This window comes from Rhamphochromis sp. 'chilingali' (genome assembly GCF_963969265.1).
Source record: "Rhamphochromis sp. 'chilingali' genome assembly, chromosome: 4".
NCBI lineage: Eukaryota > Metazoa > Chordata > Actinopteri > Cichliformes > Cichlidae > Rhamphochromis > Rhamphochromis sp. 'chilingali'.
In genome coordinates this window covers 18,320,320-18,338,677 of record NC_137948.1, presented here as the reverse complement: position 1 = coordinate 18,338,677, position 18,358 = coordinate 18,320,320, and the positions used below count along the sequence as shown (strand labels likewise).

Here is an 18,358-nt window from a genome sequence, read left to right as displayed (position 1 = left end):
ACAAGAAGAAGAAAGACTTGTTTCATTAGGTTATTGTCAAACCTTTCTCTGGCATGCCCCCACTTAAGGAAGTCGAAAGAAGTTCACACCCCACTTTTTTTTTTTTAAGTCTCTCGCACTTTAAAAAGAGAGGGTCTCTATTTGATTTGACTGAAATAAAGGTGCTTATCATGATAACCAACACAGCGATAGTCTACATGCAGACAGCACAAGTCCTTGAAGTTCACAGTCGGGTGTAGCATCTAAAGGATAAGGACACATTATTTTTCCCACATATCTGTAACTAGGCATGGACAAATGATTTCAGGGAGAGCGAGGAGTTCTTATGTGAGGAGGAACAAGCAGAATAATTACATAATGATTTTATGTAAGAAATCGAACAGAAGCATGAAAATCGTCGGGGTTTCCGTCTTTCTTCTAGACCAGAGTAACTCACCGTGAGTCATGCCTGCAGAGGACATAATAAAAATTGAGGTTTGTAGACAATTTGGCTAAGTTTTTTTTTATAAATGCCCAAAACAGGAAAAAATACACCCTTAAAATAAGTCCACAGCGCAACCAATTTTATTCATGGAAACATTAAGTGTGCGTTACTTGATTTAATATTCAAGCCTATATTTATTACACAAATAACCTTTGAAAGGCAGACACCTAACCGCACACATAGGGCTGACGGTGAGAGGCGTGGACGTCTGCAACACTGCAGACGAAGGCTGTTCTCCTGGTACCTGTGCGTGTCCCAACAAGGCGGATGCCCTGTTTTTGCCACAGGGTGTCAGTGCTCGTCTGCCGCCGTAATCACACGCGGCTTTACACCGATTCACGGAGGCTGATCTTCATTTATTTATTTATTTCAGCTGAAGTCCAGGAACGACCCTCGTGGGCCCAGCAGGGGCTGCCCATTATTTTCTAACATAATTATAATGTTTGTTTGCGTATGGTGATCGTGTGTGTGCGTCTTGAGTGCAGACAGCCAACTTTATGCCTTCATTAAAACTTTGCCAAGTGTTTCTACAGCAACCAGCTTCTCCCTACTCCTCTTCTACAACTTCACTTATCATCCTCATCTCATACTGCAGGGTGGCGTGTCCATTCTCTCCCTTTTTTCTCACTTTCAACTTGCAGCTGCACGCTAATTCCTTCCTTTTTTTAAATCTTCCACCAGTGATCCCCCCACCCCCATACTGTATATCAAACCACCACACCTCTCTTTCCCCCCCTCCTCTCCCTGCACGCCCCCTTCCCTCTTCGCTGCTACGTGTGGGCGTTCAGCTCAGGCTGTACTTTCCATTTTGGTACTGTATTGTCAATGCATTGTTGCATCCAATCCAGTTAAGATGCCGTGGGAATACTGTATAAATCTCCCTCCCCGTCTCTCTTTCTACACCCCTCCCCATCTCAGCAAAAAGAGCCAGTTGCTAGGTAACAGTTAATTGTCAAGAAGTAGTTACATGTGTTGCAATGCATCCTGGGGTTGTTGGGTTGATGGAGGGATCGAAGAAGTAAGCAAAAAAAAAAAAAAAAGGCTGATGTTTTTCCTTTTTTTTTTTCAGAAGCTGATTAACTTATGAAAAGGTTATTTCTACCTATGCCTCACCTTGTTCTGTTCAACCATCCAGGACTGCAGCTGTTAAAAAAAACCTTCCCTCCAAATCTGTAGGCAAGGCATCGGTACATTTTCAAACCGGCTGGTTTCTTTAAATAACTCCTGTTGCTGGACAAGAGTAAAGAGAGAGTCTGAAGAGTAAGGGGAGGGGGAGAGAGAGGTTTTTGGGGGCTTTGATCTCTGCTGCTCGGTTCAGTTTGCATCACTTCTCCTTTCCCTCAATATATCTCCCATTATTTTTTGTTCTCCTTATCTCCTCTGCCTCTCTCATGCCTCTTTGTGGTTTTTTTCTTCCCACTGGAAAACAGAGAATGACAAGCAAAAGATGCAATGAAAGAGCAAAAAAGATGGCATTCTGCAGCAGCCATAATGTCACAGGACCGCACATGGACACAGCAATGTGATCCCTTCATGTGACATCACGGTCAACCTACAGACATGCACATAAACTGCAGGAGAAAAAGAAAAGACCAACCAGCTGAAATTTCTTATTTTTTATTAATACTTAACACTTTTATTCCAAAGAGACAGAAGAATAATATTTCTCAGCACTTATTTTCACATTGACTGTGTTTAATCTCATTTTTCAATATTACTAAATATTCAATCAAATTTGAAATACTCTCTGCACACAAGTAATTTCTCTCCATACAAAAAAAATGCAAGGATGAACTAGATTTTTTTGACATATGTACATTTTTCACAATCTGTACAGCTCGGGAATAGATTTGTTCGATCTCCTCTGTGACCAAACACAACATAACAGAAGATTTAGCTAAAGAGGGACAAAAAAAGAGACCACACCTCTGTAAAAATGCAATAGATAATCTATTGTGCTTTCTGGGTAGCAATTATTGGCGGTGGTTTACGATCTCCCCTCGCGAGAAAAAAAAAACAGCCTTCTTAACTGGTCAAAAAGAAAACAAAAAAACCCCAAAACGTAACACTCGTTAAATGTGTGCACTATCTGTGTGATAATAAATGACTGCACGTATCCTGGCCTGAAGTCATTACAAAAAGCAGTTCTGCATTGGGGATCTCAGAATGAAAGATTTATCCCAAATAGATGTACTCTCTGCTGTTGTTTTGTACAGGTTTTTATCAAAAGTCCATGAGCGTGAGGTAAAGTATTTACATACAGCTTTATAGTACATGTACAACAAACAGCTATATCTCTCAGACGCACTCTGTCTCCCATATGAGCACACACAGAGGTAATCAAGCGTATGTTTTCAGGCACATACAATAACAGAAATAATGAGCTATATTCAAAAGGGAAAAAATCGTTGAAATGAGAGGGAAAAAAAGTTTTTTTTAAGTGACAGCGAGTGTGTAAAGCAAGAACTGAGCCACAAAGTATCAAGAAAGTTATATAAGGTTAACAGTAAAAAAAAGAAAAGAAAAGTGTCTTCTATCTTTACCATAGTGAAAAGTTTTACTCAGATTCGGCATTTGAGTGAAACTGAAAAATTTTGACTTTTAGATCGCTCTTCTCTTACAAAAACACACACACACACACACCTATAGTACTACATGGATCATCAGTACCAGTGAAAGTGATAAAATTCCAAATATCATTCAAGAACACACATTTTTTGGGCTAAAATTGAAAGTTAAAAAACAGAAATAAAGAAAAGTGTATACATGCAAGTGCTTACAAACACTGGACACCCCCCGCCCCTCATCATCACCCTTGTATCATACATACTGACTTGTCCACCAAGGGAAGGAAAGTCTTCTAAAAAATTGACCGGGATGTTCTACAAACTAAGTATTAGATCCATTCAGACAGGATTGTGCTTTGTAGATATCAAAATTTGGTTTGGTAACATGACTTCAAGTCAAACTGGACCAGTGACTTTAAGTAGAATATACTTTTCATGAATAATAATACAATTTAAAGGACAGAGAGAGCAGGAAACTTAGGAAATACACAACTTAGTTTTCACCTTCATATTCAGTCAGAGCAGAGATCATCTGAGTGTCTGATGTGGATTTGGAAGCTGCCTGGTTTTTTTTAGCAACATAAAAATAAGTCAATCGATAATAAAGGTGGTGTTTTTCACACAGCGTCCCACCTTATTTTAGTGCGCCTACATCTCTTTACTCTGTTTTCCCCCCTTACAAAAGTCTGCAGTTGACACAATCCACACAGGACCTTGAACTTGAGGGCCAATTCTCTTCTTCATCAAAAATCTCAGCATGTGAAACAGATTAGGGCCGGGTGGAGGGATAAATCAGGGCTACAGTACATACTGAGATTTCTTTTTTATGTTTTATTTGAGGGATTTGTTAATGATGAGTGTAGAAAGGATGACCGAGAGCACAGAGGGGTACATTTATTATATATCCAGGTCCACTGCAGGATAATAACCTGGAGGAAAAAGCTGACATGTTGCTAATGTAGATTAGAAGGTTGATATTATGAAGCTACAGTCAATTAGCTTGGGTTAGCATAAACTGGAGACCAACCAGCAAGCCCAGGGCTGAAAAATGAAGCTGAATTTGATTTGTAGTTCCTTTAATGGCGTTTCGAGGTAAACAATTCCCTATAGACTTCCATATTAAGTTGGCTGACTTTACATAAAAAATAAATTTATTAAAAAAATAACAGTTTTTGGTCTTTATAGCTTATTTTTTCTTTTATAAATTGGAAGAGGTTCTTTTGTATAACTCATCCATTTAAATTTAATAAAATCTTATAGTTAGCCAACACATAATTTGCTGTTTGGAATGACAGGGGGAGGGGCTAGTCTAAGCTAGGCTACTAGCTGTGTGCTAGGGTTAACTTCAGCTAATTCAGTAAACCCGACATTTTGACAGTTTTTGTGGCTTTTGAAGCAATTTTAATAATATTAGTAAAGAAAGCACATGCTGTAACAAACTGTCCAAACCATGTGGTATTTTATTTCTATGTTACTGAGCTCTTATAGGTAAAGAGCAGTATGCCTACAATGAATTATATGTCCAGTGAATAGATTCACCATGCTAACAGTCACTTCTGCTCCCAGAAAGAAATAAAAACAGACGATGAGTTCAATAAAACTAGGATTAAGGCTTCAAAACAGGAGTATAAAACAGTAGTCACTGTCTTGCTAATAAACCAGAACATCAATGATGTAGTAGGCTTATGAGCCCTACAAATGTGACCCTGACCTTGAGCACTATCTGGATGATTGATTAGGGGATCACTGTGTGCACATTTCACTGAAATCTAACTAATACTCTCGGAGGAGTAGCGATTCTTTTGAATTGTGGATGGATGCTTTTCCGTGGCAGAAGCTTATTGGACCTTTGGCTGGATGTGCTAAAAATGGAAGTTTCTGGCATGGCAACAGCTTACAAGCTCTCTGAAAAAGTATTTATGTCAATTTGAGATAATTAAACTAATAGGATACAACATGTTATTAGTGAGCCTTAGAGGCACTGATATGTGGATTTTATTATTCCAAGATAGAGCCAGGTTAGCTACTTCCCCTTGTTATCTTCAATCTTTATGCTCAGCTAAGCTGACTGCAAACTTTTTTTTAAATGTACAGATCCTCTGAAAAGTGTCTTTTAAACTGCGGTGGCACTGTTCTGAGTTATGAGATAATTATGTGGGACTGTGTATTAAAAAAAATTCACGAGCCCGCTGTGGTCGTTGACACCTGCACAATACAGCGATAAACCCCACTTGCCATTCCTCAAATGTGACTATCTAATGTGGCAGGCAAGGCTTGTAACAGTAATCATAAAAAAATTAACTGCTCATACCAGAAACAGAGGCCTCTCTCTGAAAGTCCATTATGTTCCTGTCCTGAACAGAAAAACTGTCACGGCCAATTGAGCCAGACCCAATGAAACGCCACGGCAGCAACAAGAGGACATTAAATACGATTTACACATGATTAATGGATAGTTGACTTCTGGGTCATCTGTTATGAGGAGGGGAGGAGTGATGAAGCTTGTGGAGGTAAATGATTTCAAGGAAAATTACTTGTGGTTAGATTAACTGTGGCGTTAATACAAGAAGACGATTCTGCATTTAAACTGTGCGATCCTGCCGCTGCTTTCTTTTATTGGTCGGGGATCAAAGTGCAAATTTAAGCTTCCTCCGTGTCTAGCATTGTGTTATACAGTCAGCTAAACACCTCGAACTCTGCTCTCGTATTGGAAATGGTGACTTGGATGTTCAGTTTTCAAACCAATTGATTAATTACTCGCAGGTGAATCTGTCTTTCCAACAGAAGATAGATGGAGAATCAGTATTAGTCCTTTAAGGCACATCCAGCTCAAAATGTGAGACCCATTTGGAACTGCCAGGCAGAAAGAAATGACAGCAAAACGGCAAATCAGTATGATGATGTCGTTTCTGCAGCTGAGAAAAAAAAGACCTTTGCAAATTTTCCAAGTACACACGATGTACTCAGCAAATCATGCCTTTCACGTACACTTCACAGCAATCAAAAGTGAGAAAAGTAAAAGAAAACAAAACAAAAAACATGAAGAATTGATAGCAAAGAAGAGTCCAAATTACAGGAACCCCCCCTCACCCTCACCCCCCACGAAAAAAAAGATCTGTACCGACATCGGGTCTATCAGACTCCTGTAAATTGGTAAGCTAAGAAAGAATCAACATCATACAAATATGTAACATGAACTATTCAAATAAATAAACTTTAAAAACAATCCAAACCGATCATCATTAAACACTGGAATAATATTCAATAATATTATTAACATTATCAATACAGTTATTGTTAGTGTACCCTGTTACTTCAGCAGAAGTGTTGATTTCTCATTCATGATTGTATTTCCGTTGCTAAACAAAACGTTTGTTTTGGTGTTGAGGAGCTGCAGGAGGGAGGGAAAGACAAAGAGCATGTGACGAGAGCAGAGGCTGGAAATTTGATTTCACCCCCCCTTCCCTACTACTTCCCTCCCATTCCTCCCTCCCTCCCTTTAGATCTTTCACTGAGCATCGGAGCAGCACCAGAATCCTCTCTTCTCATTAAAAACTTGTCTCCCGCCGGACTTCACCACAGCTTAGCCGGCAGTGGCCTGTGTGCATTGTCCAAATTCTTTCCATTTAGTGGAGTGAGAACAGCACACACGCGCGCGCGCACACACACATACACACAATTGTGCCTTGTCATTTTCTTCACGCAGAGAGGTCATCAGCCTGTGCTGTTTCTGCTTTTTCCTCTTCCCCTCATTTTCTTCGCCCACTTCAACTCCTCCCTCTCGCCTCTCTCTTTCTTCCACTGTCTTCGCTCTCAAACGTCTGACTCAATGCTGGAGAGCTTTTCATAAACGTGTCCATTGCTGGCACCGTTGAATGGTCTCTGTCCCTGCCCCAAACCTAACGTGTCCCTGCCCCCAGGCAGTAGTTTGTTGCCCCCGTGGTGGTTCCCCATGGGCCCTCCCACCCCGCCCAGACACAGCTCTTGGGGGAACCTGGGGGCCACATTGGACATCACCCCAGCTGTGGCGGATGCGGGCAAATAGGAAGTTGCTCCCATGGAGCTGCGGAAGTCCCCTCCTCCTCGGCTGTTGTTGAGAAGTTGCTGCTGCTGCTGCTGTTGCTGCGTCTGTGGCTTTTTGATGTAGTACGGTTTGGCACCGTGTAAAAGACACTGGTCGTCGCCGAAGGTTGGGATGAAGGGATTCTGGTTCACCTTATCTGGGTAGAGAGATTTAGACAAGGAGTAAGTCCCGGCCCCTCTGCTACCACCACCACCACCACCACCACCACAGCCCCCACCTCCCATCATAGCTCTATCTCTGTCCCTCAGGTCTCTTTCCCCCACCGACCGCCGATGCAACCCACCTTCGCCTCCACGGAACAAACTGCAGGAGGAGCCTCCCTTGGCCCTATCCCCGCCTATCCCTCCAAACATTGGAGACTCTCTATCACCTGAATACCTCTCAAACATGTGAGCATAAGGGCTGGGGCCCTCCATGGAGCGATCTCTGTCTTTCAAGCTCACACTCCGGGGCTGTTGAAACTGCCCCCCAACGCCCCCACCCATCCCCATGCGACCTGCCCCCTCCCTCTGCAGGTCCACAAATGTGTCGTATGAGTGCTGCCTCCGTAACACCCTCCCGCCCGGCCCTAGCTTCCTGCGCTGTGCCTGAGTTTGTGTTTGGCTGGGTCCTACGCTACCCTTAACTCCGGTGAACATCATGTTGTTATCCTCACTAATGTTATAAAGGTTGCTCGGCTGAATCTTACAGGAGTCACAGCGTTTGGATGTGGCGGAGCTGGGACGACTGCTGGTCCCCCCAACTCCACTAACTGGACAAGTACTGCCTCCTCCACTATGGTGGCACACACTGTGGCAGTTACGACACTCCCAGTCACCCCCTGCTATGCCACCCCCTCCTATCCCTGACACCCCCTTTTCCCAGCAGGTGTGGGCCTGCTGCCCTGCCGACACCGGACCAAGCCCATCCGATTTCTTTTCTTTACCTTTGAGGAAGTCTTCCACAGGTACTAAGCTTTTACAGATACCACCACCGCTACCACCGCCCACACCACTTCCACCCTCTTGCTCCCACATGGCCTTGCCCTCCTTGGAGCGGAACTGGTCCGCATAGAAATCCCTCAGGTTCTCTTTATCCCTGCGGAATAAGTAAGGTGAAGCATTACCCCCTCCTCCTCCCCTCTTCCGCTCCAGGGGTGGTGAGACCGTGCGGTGTGCCTGGGGCCCGTGGGGGAAGTGGTGGTGGACGGTGTGGTGGTGGGGTCTCCTCCTGAAGCCGCTCAGCTCTATCTCGTCCTGCTCCCGTCTGCACTTGGCAGAGGCTGGCCTCTTTTTCAGGCTGTCCCTGTACTGCTTACGCCGCTTGGCGTTTCCTTCCAGGTTGCCGTAGGTGACGGTGTGCGTGGAGATATCCGACACATCAGAGCGAATGTTCCCATCGTCACCCCCTGAGCCTCCCCCACCCCCACAGTACCTGTCATGCCCCCCGATGAGCCCCGTGCTGGATGCACCTCCTTTGAAAGAAAACCTGCCGTACACATTGCTGCCCTTGAACCCACCCTGGCTGGAATCCGCAGGGGTGTGGCCAGCGATCAGGTCAAATTTACTGGTATTCCTGTGAGTCATGGAGGGGCGGGGCTGGGTGGTGAAGATAGGCGCTACCCCTCCCCCCAAACTGTCGCAATCGAACATGCCCCCCTCCAACGAGCTAGCGCTGCCTAAGCTACGCGGCCTATTTGGCGGGGGGCCGGACATACCCAGAGCCGGGTGGTGGTGCCGGTAATGGTCCTGGTACAAGTTGCTGTCCTTCAGGGGCAAGTTGCCAAAAGTCCTCTCCACCTCGCTGATGTAGTCACTGAACATGTTGTCCTCTGGCATGTAGGGTGGCGCAGACTTGCAGTCTACAGGGTGACCCACCAGGCTGCGCCGGTGCTCCTGGATATCGTATATAGCCGACTCACGGCCGCTGTGGCTATATTCCAGGGCGGCGTGTGGAGAGCCGTTAACGCCCGGAACGGCAGTCATGTCCTTGGCAGTGCGGAGCAACCGCAGGATGTTCGAGTGAGTGTTGTTCATGTTCTTCTTTATGGTGGATGAGGGGGAGTCTATGGTGGACTTGTTTTCCTCGATTTGGACTCCATGGATGCAGCTGTAGATACCCTGCAGATTGATAATGAGAAGAAAAGGGAAGGTAGAGAGAGATAAAGAGAGGGTGAGACCATGGAAGGGAGAAAGAGTGAGTGTGATAAGGTATGACTCCCAAGAGAGATCACAATAACAGCAAAATGTGTGGCAGGAGTAAGGAGTCAAGAACCAGAGGAGGGTTTAATGTTAAGAGAGACGGAGGCAGATACCAGACACAGAGACAGACAGAGAGAGGGAGAGAGGGAGAGGGAGGCAAACAGAAACAGGCAGAGGCAGAGAGGTTAATGCATTGCCATGTTCTCTATGACCACCCTCTTGTTTACACACTATTAAACAGTAATAGGGTCTGAGTTCATAAATGAATTTTCTCTGGGGAACGACGAGGACCCTCACAGCTGCTGCTCAGCCCTCAACCTCAGACACAGAGAACTGAGTGAGAAGAGACAGAGCAGATCAGAGCCTTAATTGATATCACAAGGGGAGCAAGTGAGTCAATAGGTTTGATCAATGTCATTTAAATTTAGCAGACACTCGCCTTGCTGTCTTTCTACTTACTTGTTTCTCTTTATAAACAATAGGGATCAATCACTTTTGTCTCACAGGTAAAAGATATAACCACTGACTAAATTTTACTCATAAGGTCACCATCCATCAGTGTGTGTGTGTGTGTGTTTGCTATGGTTGGTTAGTAGAAGCAGCATTTTCATGTGAGCGGAAGATTTTGCGAGTGGAGTCAAACAAGCATATTTAAATGGGGGCTGGGGGAATCTGTGGTTTAGGCAACAGCCAACTCTGAAAGGTCGAGGACGCACTACCCACCAGCCAGTGTGCAGGCCAGTATTCCTCAAAGGCGTCAACTTGTCAGAAACTGTTTCCGTCGGCCTCTTAGTCACTTTCATGAATGCGATTCGTCAACCACCCCCACCCCCTCTTTTCCTTTATGCCTCCATTCTGTCTTTGGGTCTGCCTTATCTCCGTTTCCGGGTGCTTTGGTGAGCAGCAGCCGCTCCGATGGGATTGTCTGTCTTTATCTGTCTGCATCTATCGCTACTACAGCTGCAGTGAAAGGTAATGAAACACAGGTTCTAGGCACACCACTGTGTCTGTTCTCTGCTACCCTTTGTCCTGTTACCAGTTTTATTCTTTTATCATGACTGTTGCTAACTTATCTTTTGATCTGTCTCTGAATTTTCTTAGCCCCTTGCTGTCCCATCACTTGTCACCTTCTTGCTTTATGTGACCTGCCCTGCCATTTGGAAATATTTCTCGCAGCTACAATCTTCAAACAGGCATGGAAATGTATGACAGACATCTGTATGGGCAGAAATCTGTGCCATCAGAAACTGAATTTGAATAAGTTCAATTTGAATTTGAATTGCTCAGATTGAATCTGAATTGTAACTTGAATAAATGCTTTTGAAAACTGAATTTGAATTAGTCTAATTTGAAATTGAATTTATGGTTTGAAAATGAATTGATTTGCTTTGAAACTGCATTTTATCCTTTAAAAATTCAGCTCTCGAATAATTTCAGTTTCACTTCTCACCATTCAGTTTCAGTTCTACAATTCAATTTCAGTTCCAAAATTCAGTTTTTTGGAACTTACATCCGGTTCCGGTTCAAGCGCAGATTAATAGAACTACGTTTTACTAGCGAATCGAAAGTGTCACCGACGGGCATCTACAGCGTCTTGAGCTGAATTAAGGCTTCAGAAGTCATTCGTCATGTCGAATGACCAGCGGATAAACTCTCAGGTTGGTAATAAATGTATTACATGTATAAGAACAAGCGTCATGTTAACAAAAGATAGCCGTACAGTAACTGTTATGCTTATTGTAGCTGTTAGCTAAAAACGCTAATTTAGCGTAGTTTGCCCTGAATTCAGCTTTGACAACAAATATGATCGACTGTTTCTAGTAGAATTCCAAAGTTGTCATCTTGGACCCTCTCAGAATGCTTGCAGAGACCCCTACAGTAGGGAAACATGCAAAACGGTGCCCAAACCTTTGTATTTTAGCTTTATTTATGCCTTACACAGCATCCCAACTCTTTAGCTAACTTCATAACTTTAGCTAAAGTGAATAGTTAGTCTAATTCATTAGTGCAGATATGATATGTGACTAGCACTGTGTTTAACTACCATAATAATTTTTAGGGTACTGAGTGCATGCTTAATTAGATTTTTGCTTTTTAAAAACACACTGCTCCATTACTATGTTTGACAGGCTGAAGTTGTCGGGTCACCTCCTAAATCGACCATCTTTTACAGGTGTTTTGTGCCAGAAATGGAGTGTCCACTGAAGACTGAAGATACTGAATCTCTACGCCTTGCCATTGATCCCTCTTGTGCCTTCATATAGACAAGAGACATTAACTTAACCATTCTCATATGCTCTGTACCTACATCACCTTCCCTGACAGTCGTAGCTTGGCTCATCTGAGGGTGAAATTATAAGAATGTGTTATTTTGCAAAGTGCTCTCTAGGGTTCCTAAATAAAATATGGCATTGAGGTCATTTCTTTTGAATTAATCCCTTCTTCTGAAATATAAGAACCTCTGCTGGTTTTAATGGCACTTTGGATTTCTTTACTTTCTGTTCCACTTCCAAACCCAAATAGATGCTGACAAGCTGACACAGTAACATGGAAGAGGGAAAGACGTTGGAAAGGACTACTACAAATAAACCTAATGCCTAACAATGAAAAGTGTAAAATAAGAACAATAATAATAATAATAAAGATAAAAGATGAAGTAACATGTTTTTAGTATTTTATTTATTCCAAATGATCATCCAGATGTCTGTGACATGTGATGACAAACACCATAATGGAAGGCCTTAGTCATCACATGCTTAAACTCATATATTTTTGCATATGCTGAACAGGCAGTCAGACATGCTGTAACTGTGGGGTAGAAAACAGCATGAACACCATACGGCAGGTGTCTCAAACTCCAGTCCTCGAGGGCATGGAAAAGTTGCATGACACTTTGACCCTTGAGGACTGGAGTTTGAGACACCTGTCATATGGAATATGACAGGTGTGGTTGAACTGCATGAAGACTCTGAAGTTTGTCTTCTCTTCTGGCAGGACAGGAATGTAGCCTTGTCCTGTGAGCCACTGTAAGGATGTACTTAGAGTAGAACTGGACTGTCACCGGCCTCAGGCTCTTCACCCTTTTCAAAGACAAAGCAGTCATTTAGATAAAATATTAGATATTGTTTACCTGTAAATGCACAAAGTAAATTTAGAAATGTAATTATTGTCAAGAGTGAACAAGTACTGATAGTGTAATCTACAGCTGTGGCCAAACGTTTAGAGAATGAGAAGTGTTGTTTGCTTATTTACAAAGTTTGCTGTTTCAGTGATAGTTGTATATCACATTATATCACTTCAAACAGAGGTGATCCAGTAATGCTGCACTAATGAATTAGACTAACTATTCACTTTAGCTAAAGTTATTAAGTTAGCTAAAGAGTTGAGATGCTGTGTAAGGCATAAATAAAGCTAAAATACAAAGGTTTGGGCACCGTTTTGCATGTTTCCCTACTGTAGGGGTCTCTGCAAGCATTCTGAGAGGGTCCAAGATGACAACTTTGGAATTCTACTAGAAACAGTCGATCATATTTGTTTGTCAAAGCTGAATTCAGGGCAAACTACGCTAAATTAGCGTTTTTAGCTAACAGCTACAATAAGCATGTACGGCTATCATTTGTTAACATGACGCTTGTTCTTATACATGTAGTACATTTATTACCAACCTGAGAGTTCATCCGCTGGTCATTCGACATGACGAATGACTTCTGAAGTCTTAATTCAGCTCAAGACGCTGTAGATTCCCGTCAGTAACACTTTCGGTCCGCTAGTAAAACGTAGTTCTATTAATCTGCGCTTGAACCGGAACCGGATGTAAGTTCCAAAAAACTGAATTTTGGAACTGAAATTGAATTGTAGAACTGAAACTGAATGGTGAGAAGTGAAACTGAAATTATTCGAGAGCTGAATTTTTAAAGGATAAAATGCAGTTTCAAAGCAAATCAATTCATTTTCAAAATATAAAATTCAATTTCAATTTAGTGATGATCATTTTCAAACCATAAATTCAATTTCAAATTAGACTAATTCAAATTCAGTTTTCAAAAGCATTTATTCAAGTTACAATTCAGATTCAATCTGAGCAATTCAAATTCAAATTGAACTTATTCAAATTCAGTTTCTGATGGCACAGATTTCTGCCCATACATCTGCTTGACTAATCCGCTCTTGAGTTGTAGGAGACAATTCTGAAATTTGTCTGCAACTAGAATTTATTTAATTCAACAAGTGACAAGCTCTTCTCACGCTTTGTAAAAAAAAAAAAGAAAAAGAAATCTAACACAGATGGAGGTTGCTACCATTTCAAAAACACAGAAGACAGTGTGCTTCAGTAGCGCTTATGGCCTGCACTCTCTTTTATTGTCCTTCTGGTCATTCTGAGTAGGTGTAAACCAGATTACCTTACAATTAGAAACACCTTCATCCTTAAGACCAAACCCATAAACAGCAGTGTCCCTTTTTCCTGGGCAATAATAACTAAGGCAATTTGCATACAACAGCAACCTGCTTCTTAAAAGGTAACATTATGCAAATGCTTGACACTTCAAATGACTATTTATATGGACCCAATTTACATGGGGAGGAGGTGACAAGGTAAAAAAAAAAAAAGGTTTCAGCTTCTCTCAGGTTTCATTTTTAGCATGCTAACTCCCTCTGCTTACAAACAAGCACGGCACAATGAATGACTTCCAGGAGAGAGGCTCTGAAAATGTGTCCAAATCTTAATGATTTCTGTGTCTCGCTTCTTGACGATGGCTCGCTTTTCACCTCAGCTCCAAGTGCAGGTATTTCTAGCAGACAGAAGCACATTTGCTTTTCAGATATGGATAACAAACAGTTTGTGTCAAGCCTCTGAAATGCCTACTTTTTGTGTTAATTTGTTATTTCCAAAGAACCAATCAATTCCATTCAATTCAGTTTTATTAATGTAGCACCAAATTACAACAATAATTGCCTCAAGGTGCCTTATATTGTAAGGTAGAGACCCTACAATAATACAGAGAAAACAGAGAAAACCCCAACAAGCATATGACTCCCTGTGCTCATGCCCCTATGAGCAAGCACTTAGGTGACAGCAGGAAGGAAAAACTCCCTTTTAACAGGAAGAAACCTAGAGCAGAACGAGGCTGTCATCGACGAGGGCCGGTCATCTGCCGTGACCGGTTGGAGGTGAAGGGAGGAGGATGTAACAAAACTGATAAAAATACAGGATAAGCCATTTGTGTTAGAGTTGATGGGCGTTATCGGGTGTTTAGCTGATGACAAAGTGTCTCAGTACTTCTTTACGGTCATATTTGTAGAGGCTGGAAATTTTTTATTTTTTTTTAAGTTTTCCTGGGCTTTGTTTCTCTTTTTTGTACTTATACCTGGCCTGCTGAGAAGCACCTGCAGGATCGAACATCAGGGCCATGAAGCGTCCTTTCTTCTTTTTTCTGTTTTTGCACTGACATGTGAACAGCAGAGCTTCAACATCAACATATTGACTTGTCATCATAGAAAAGACAAAAATGCACCCAAGTTCACTCAGATTTCTTGTCTTAGTGTACTGATCATGTGATTTAGCACAGCATTTGCTCCATGCTCTTTAGGAAGAGCTGCTGTTGTCGCTCCTGGATGCTGTAACGTTGCATAACTTCTCATATATGTAGTCTAAGTGCTATCTTTTGAAGCTGTTTTTCACCATTTCATGTGAACATGCAGTTCACTTGGGTTGGGTTGCTTGGGTTGCTGCCTTCTTATATATGTTCCCTGCTTGTAATGAAACATGCTGGTCGGTATTCTCTTCGTCCGCATGGTTACTTGTTGCTTTCTGTTCCATTTGCCCGAACTGAACTTGGTAAAAGAGCTTTTGTCCATTTAGCACCCTCGGCCTGGAACAAACTGCAGAAGGAATGGAAAATGACTGAATTCATTTCATTAAGTGATTTTAAATCTAAACTACGAATCCTTGAGGCCAAGTCCATAACATGCAACTGTTTCAATTAGATTGTCATTTTAACTGACTTTTTATTTTATTTGAATTTTATTGAATTTTATTTTTATTTTATTTGTATTCTTTCACTTATTGTTGCATGTGTGTTGTTGCTGCCTGTGTTTGAGTAATTTCTGTAACTGTGAGACATCTGCTGCTGCCTATCTTGGCCAGGTCTCCCTTGAAAAAGAGGTTTTTAATCTCAATGGGATCTTCCTGGTTAAATAAAGGTTAATAAATAAATAAATAAATAAATAAATAAATAGTTCTGGTAACCATTACAATTAAAGTTATGGCTTTCTCCCTGTTAAGTGTGACAGAGACCTCGAATTAAATGCCAAATAAGTTCCCCAGAGGTGTTACCAAGATGGCTGCCAGAGGGTAAGATCAGTTTCTGGAAGGACATTTGTTGCCTATGTTATTTATTTAAGATGCAGCTGTTGTAAACCCATATATCAGTGCTTTCAGAGGTCAGTTATGTTACTGCCCTGCAATGATCTCTAAAGTAATCCACCAATAAAGTAAAATAGGATTTTTTCTTGTTGCATTAATTCCACTAAATAAAATATGAAATAGATGTTAACTAACAAAAGTGACACTGAAATGCACATAATTGGATAAAGGATAAACACCTTCTTTGTCTATGACTGGCAGTATTAAATTGAGTTTGAATAGATAATAACGGGCTCTAGCAGCTATCTGGAGTATTTTTTTTATATCACTAGAATTTGTTTTTGTTGTTAACAACAGCCTGAGCTAAAAAAAAAAAAAAAAAGAAGCCGCAGGTAGCTCAGGTGAGTCATCGCATCTCCCTGACTGACTCCATCCACCTCAACCACAGCCAGTGGTTTTAAAGCAGCCACTCCTGTGATCTTTCTGTCAGAAGGACAGAGGTCAGACCTAAAATAAAACACGAGCACACTCACTCTGCTAATGGAAAAGGTGAATCCGGGCTTTCCAGAGCACACGCCCATGAAGCAGAAGCGCAGCTGCCAGTAGAACAAATGTTCACAGATGAAGGTGATGAATGACAGAACCATGGCAGCCCCGAGCATGTAGAAGACCCCTGCCATGTTGTCCACGTCCAGCTGACTGCTCATCACCTCGTTCTTCTCATTGTGGCAGATGCCCGTCAGCCAGAGGGCCTCCAACTCCTCCATCTCACCTGGAGACACATACACACCGGTCAAAAGCGCTGGTCAAGTGTGACATGCAGATGGGTTTGTAGGTGTCTAAATGTATAAATATGTGTACAAAACAAGACGGCACTTGTTTGGTTTTTTCTAGATGGGCCATTGTTGCCAAAAACAGCTCAGGTCTCATGTACATGCAACAAATGTCACGTTCTATTATTCTGACTGAATGCCCCCCAGACAAGCCTCCTCATTAAGGACTGCTTATGCAAGGCTAACCCCTTTGTTGTGTTGGTGGGGGGGGGGGACCAAAAATACAACTGCCTGCTGGGACTCAGCAGTCCTAGGAGAGGAAGTGTGCATGGTCATGTGAGAAGGGTTTCCGTCTAAAAACTGTGTCGCCGCCAGTTCCGCATCCCCGGGGAGATTACTAAAGGGGGAGGACACGTCCAGAGAGATTTGTTAGATCTGTGTATGAGCTTATGGTGTGTATAAGGTATTTTCCTGCTGCTTACATAAAACTATTGTGTGTGTGAGTGTTTGCACACATAGGTGTGGTCGTGTGCACTGTGTTTGTATCCAGAGGGGTCAAATTCTGCTTTTCTACCAGATTTGATGGGTGTCACAGAAGTACACACAAGTCCTTCAACACTAGTGTCCTGATGATTAAATACAGCGAGATAATGGCCCTGTTTTATAGAACAATAGAGTCTGCATCAGGAGGTTGGAGCGGTCGAGGGAGAAGTGGTTGACACAATATCAGATTTTCCCCACACAATTACGATTGCTGTGCATTTATTGCAGTGTTTGTCAATTTACAGTGAACAATACTAACAAATTAACACCAATAAAGTCCAATAAGAACTTTTTGACTCCACTATTCTTCCTAATGAGGCAAATAGTAAAAACGAAATAAATAAAAAGACATGGATAAACAAGTATGAACAAACATTGTGTACCCACTGCTGAGTTTACATAGAAAATATCACGAAGCAGCAGAGCACAGTGACTTTGTTCAAACCAGTGCTCGGTGGTTCTGGATTATTTACGCTTGTATCATATGCACATTTTTTTAAATTATTGCTGGTATTTTCAACACACGCAGATTACATTGTAGATCGTTTAGGAGTTTTGTGTTTTGCACTTTGGAAAACATATCAAATGTTTAAACAAAGAAAATGTAAGAACAAAATAAGGTCATTTTGAATTTGATGGCAGCAACATCACGAGTTGAGTCCATTATTATCTGCATAATAATGTTGCTCTTAATTAAACCTATATATACCTTTCAGCATCAATGGTGCCTTTCCAGTTCATTAGACTCTAACAAACATGTTCCCATCCCAACACATAACATCCCAACACTATGTGACAAATCGTCAGTATGTTATGCGCTCGGAGGCATGAGAGCTGTTTGGAATCACTTTGGAAAACACGATCTGATAGGGTTAAGGTTTTGGTTAAGGATTAAGGTTATAGTTAGGCCTGGAATGGAGGGCTGGAGCCTCTGCTCTGGAAACGGAGATGTGTTACCGCCACAAGTGGTAATCTGTTAGATTCAATTGAGAATCCGGATCGTCTCAAAAGGATGTGGAAGGGTACCTTTCACGTTACTATGCAATGCCTCGGGCCGTTACAAATCGTCGGTATGTGACACGTTGGGAATGAGAATGCTCTAACACCAGATTCAGGCTTTTGAACTGAGCTCTGATTACAAGCCAGATGGAGCCTCTTCTCTTTGGTCTGGAGAATGCAGAATTCATGTTTTACGAAAAGAATCTTAAATTCAAAATTGACATTTTCCACTTAGTCTTATTACATTTTCAAAGAGGTTAGGTCAAAAGAAGACGGCGGTGTTTCTGGATCATTTTCATATATGACTACGTTTTTGCAACATACATTTTTAGATGACGCAGTCGTCTCACAGACACTGATTTCT

At 42.0% G+C, this 18,358-nt stretch overlaps 1 protein-coding gene and 1 long non-coding RNA gene across 2 annotated transcripts in view; one reads left to right on the top strand and one right to left on the bottom strand.

Moving 5' to 3' along the window:
• Nucleotides 1-6,864: 6,864 nt before the first annotated feature.
• grin2bb (glutamate receptor, ionotropic, N-methyl D-aspartate 2B-b) overlaps nt 6,865-18,358 on the bottom strand; it is a gene marked incomplete at its 3' end in the record, with an annotated part of 120,945 nt that continues 109,451 nt past the window's right edge. The window contains exons 13-14 of the mRNA XM_080880876.1: nt 16,213-16,451; nt 6,865-9,234 (exon numbers count right to left, since the gene is read on the bottom strand). Of these exons, the coding sequence (XP_080737002.1) occupies nt 6,865-9,234; nt 16,213-16,451 (2,609 nt within the window). The remainder of the gene's footprint in view (nt 9,235-16,212; nt 16,452-18,358) is intronic.
• LOC308395667 lies at nt 10,846-12,694 on the top strand. Its single transcript, XR_013971432.1, has 3 exons — nt 10,846-10,973; nt 11,489-12,160; nt 12,260-12,694. It is a non-coding gene; the product is annotated as an uncharacterized lncRNA (long non-coding RNA).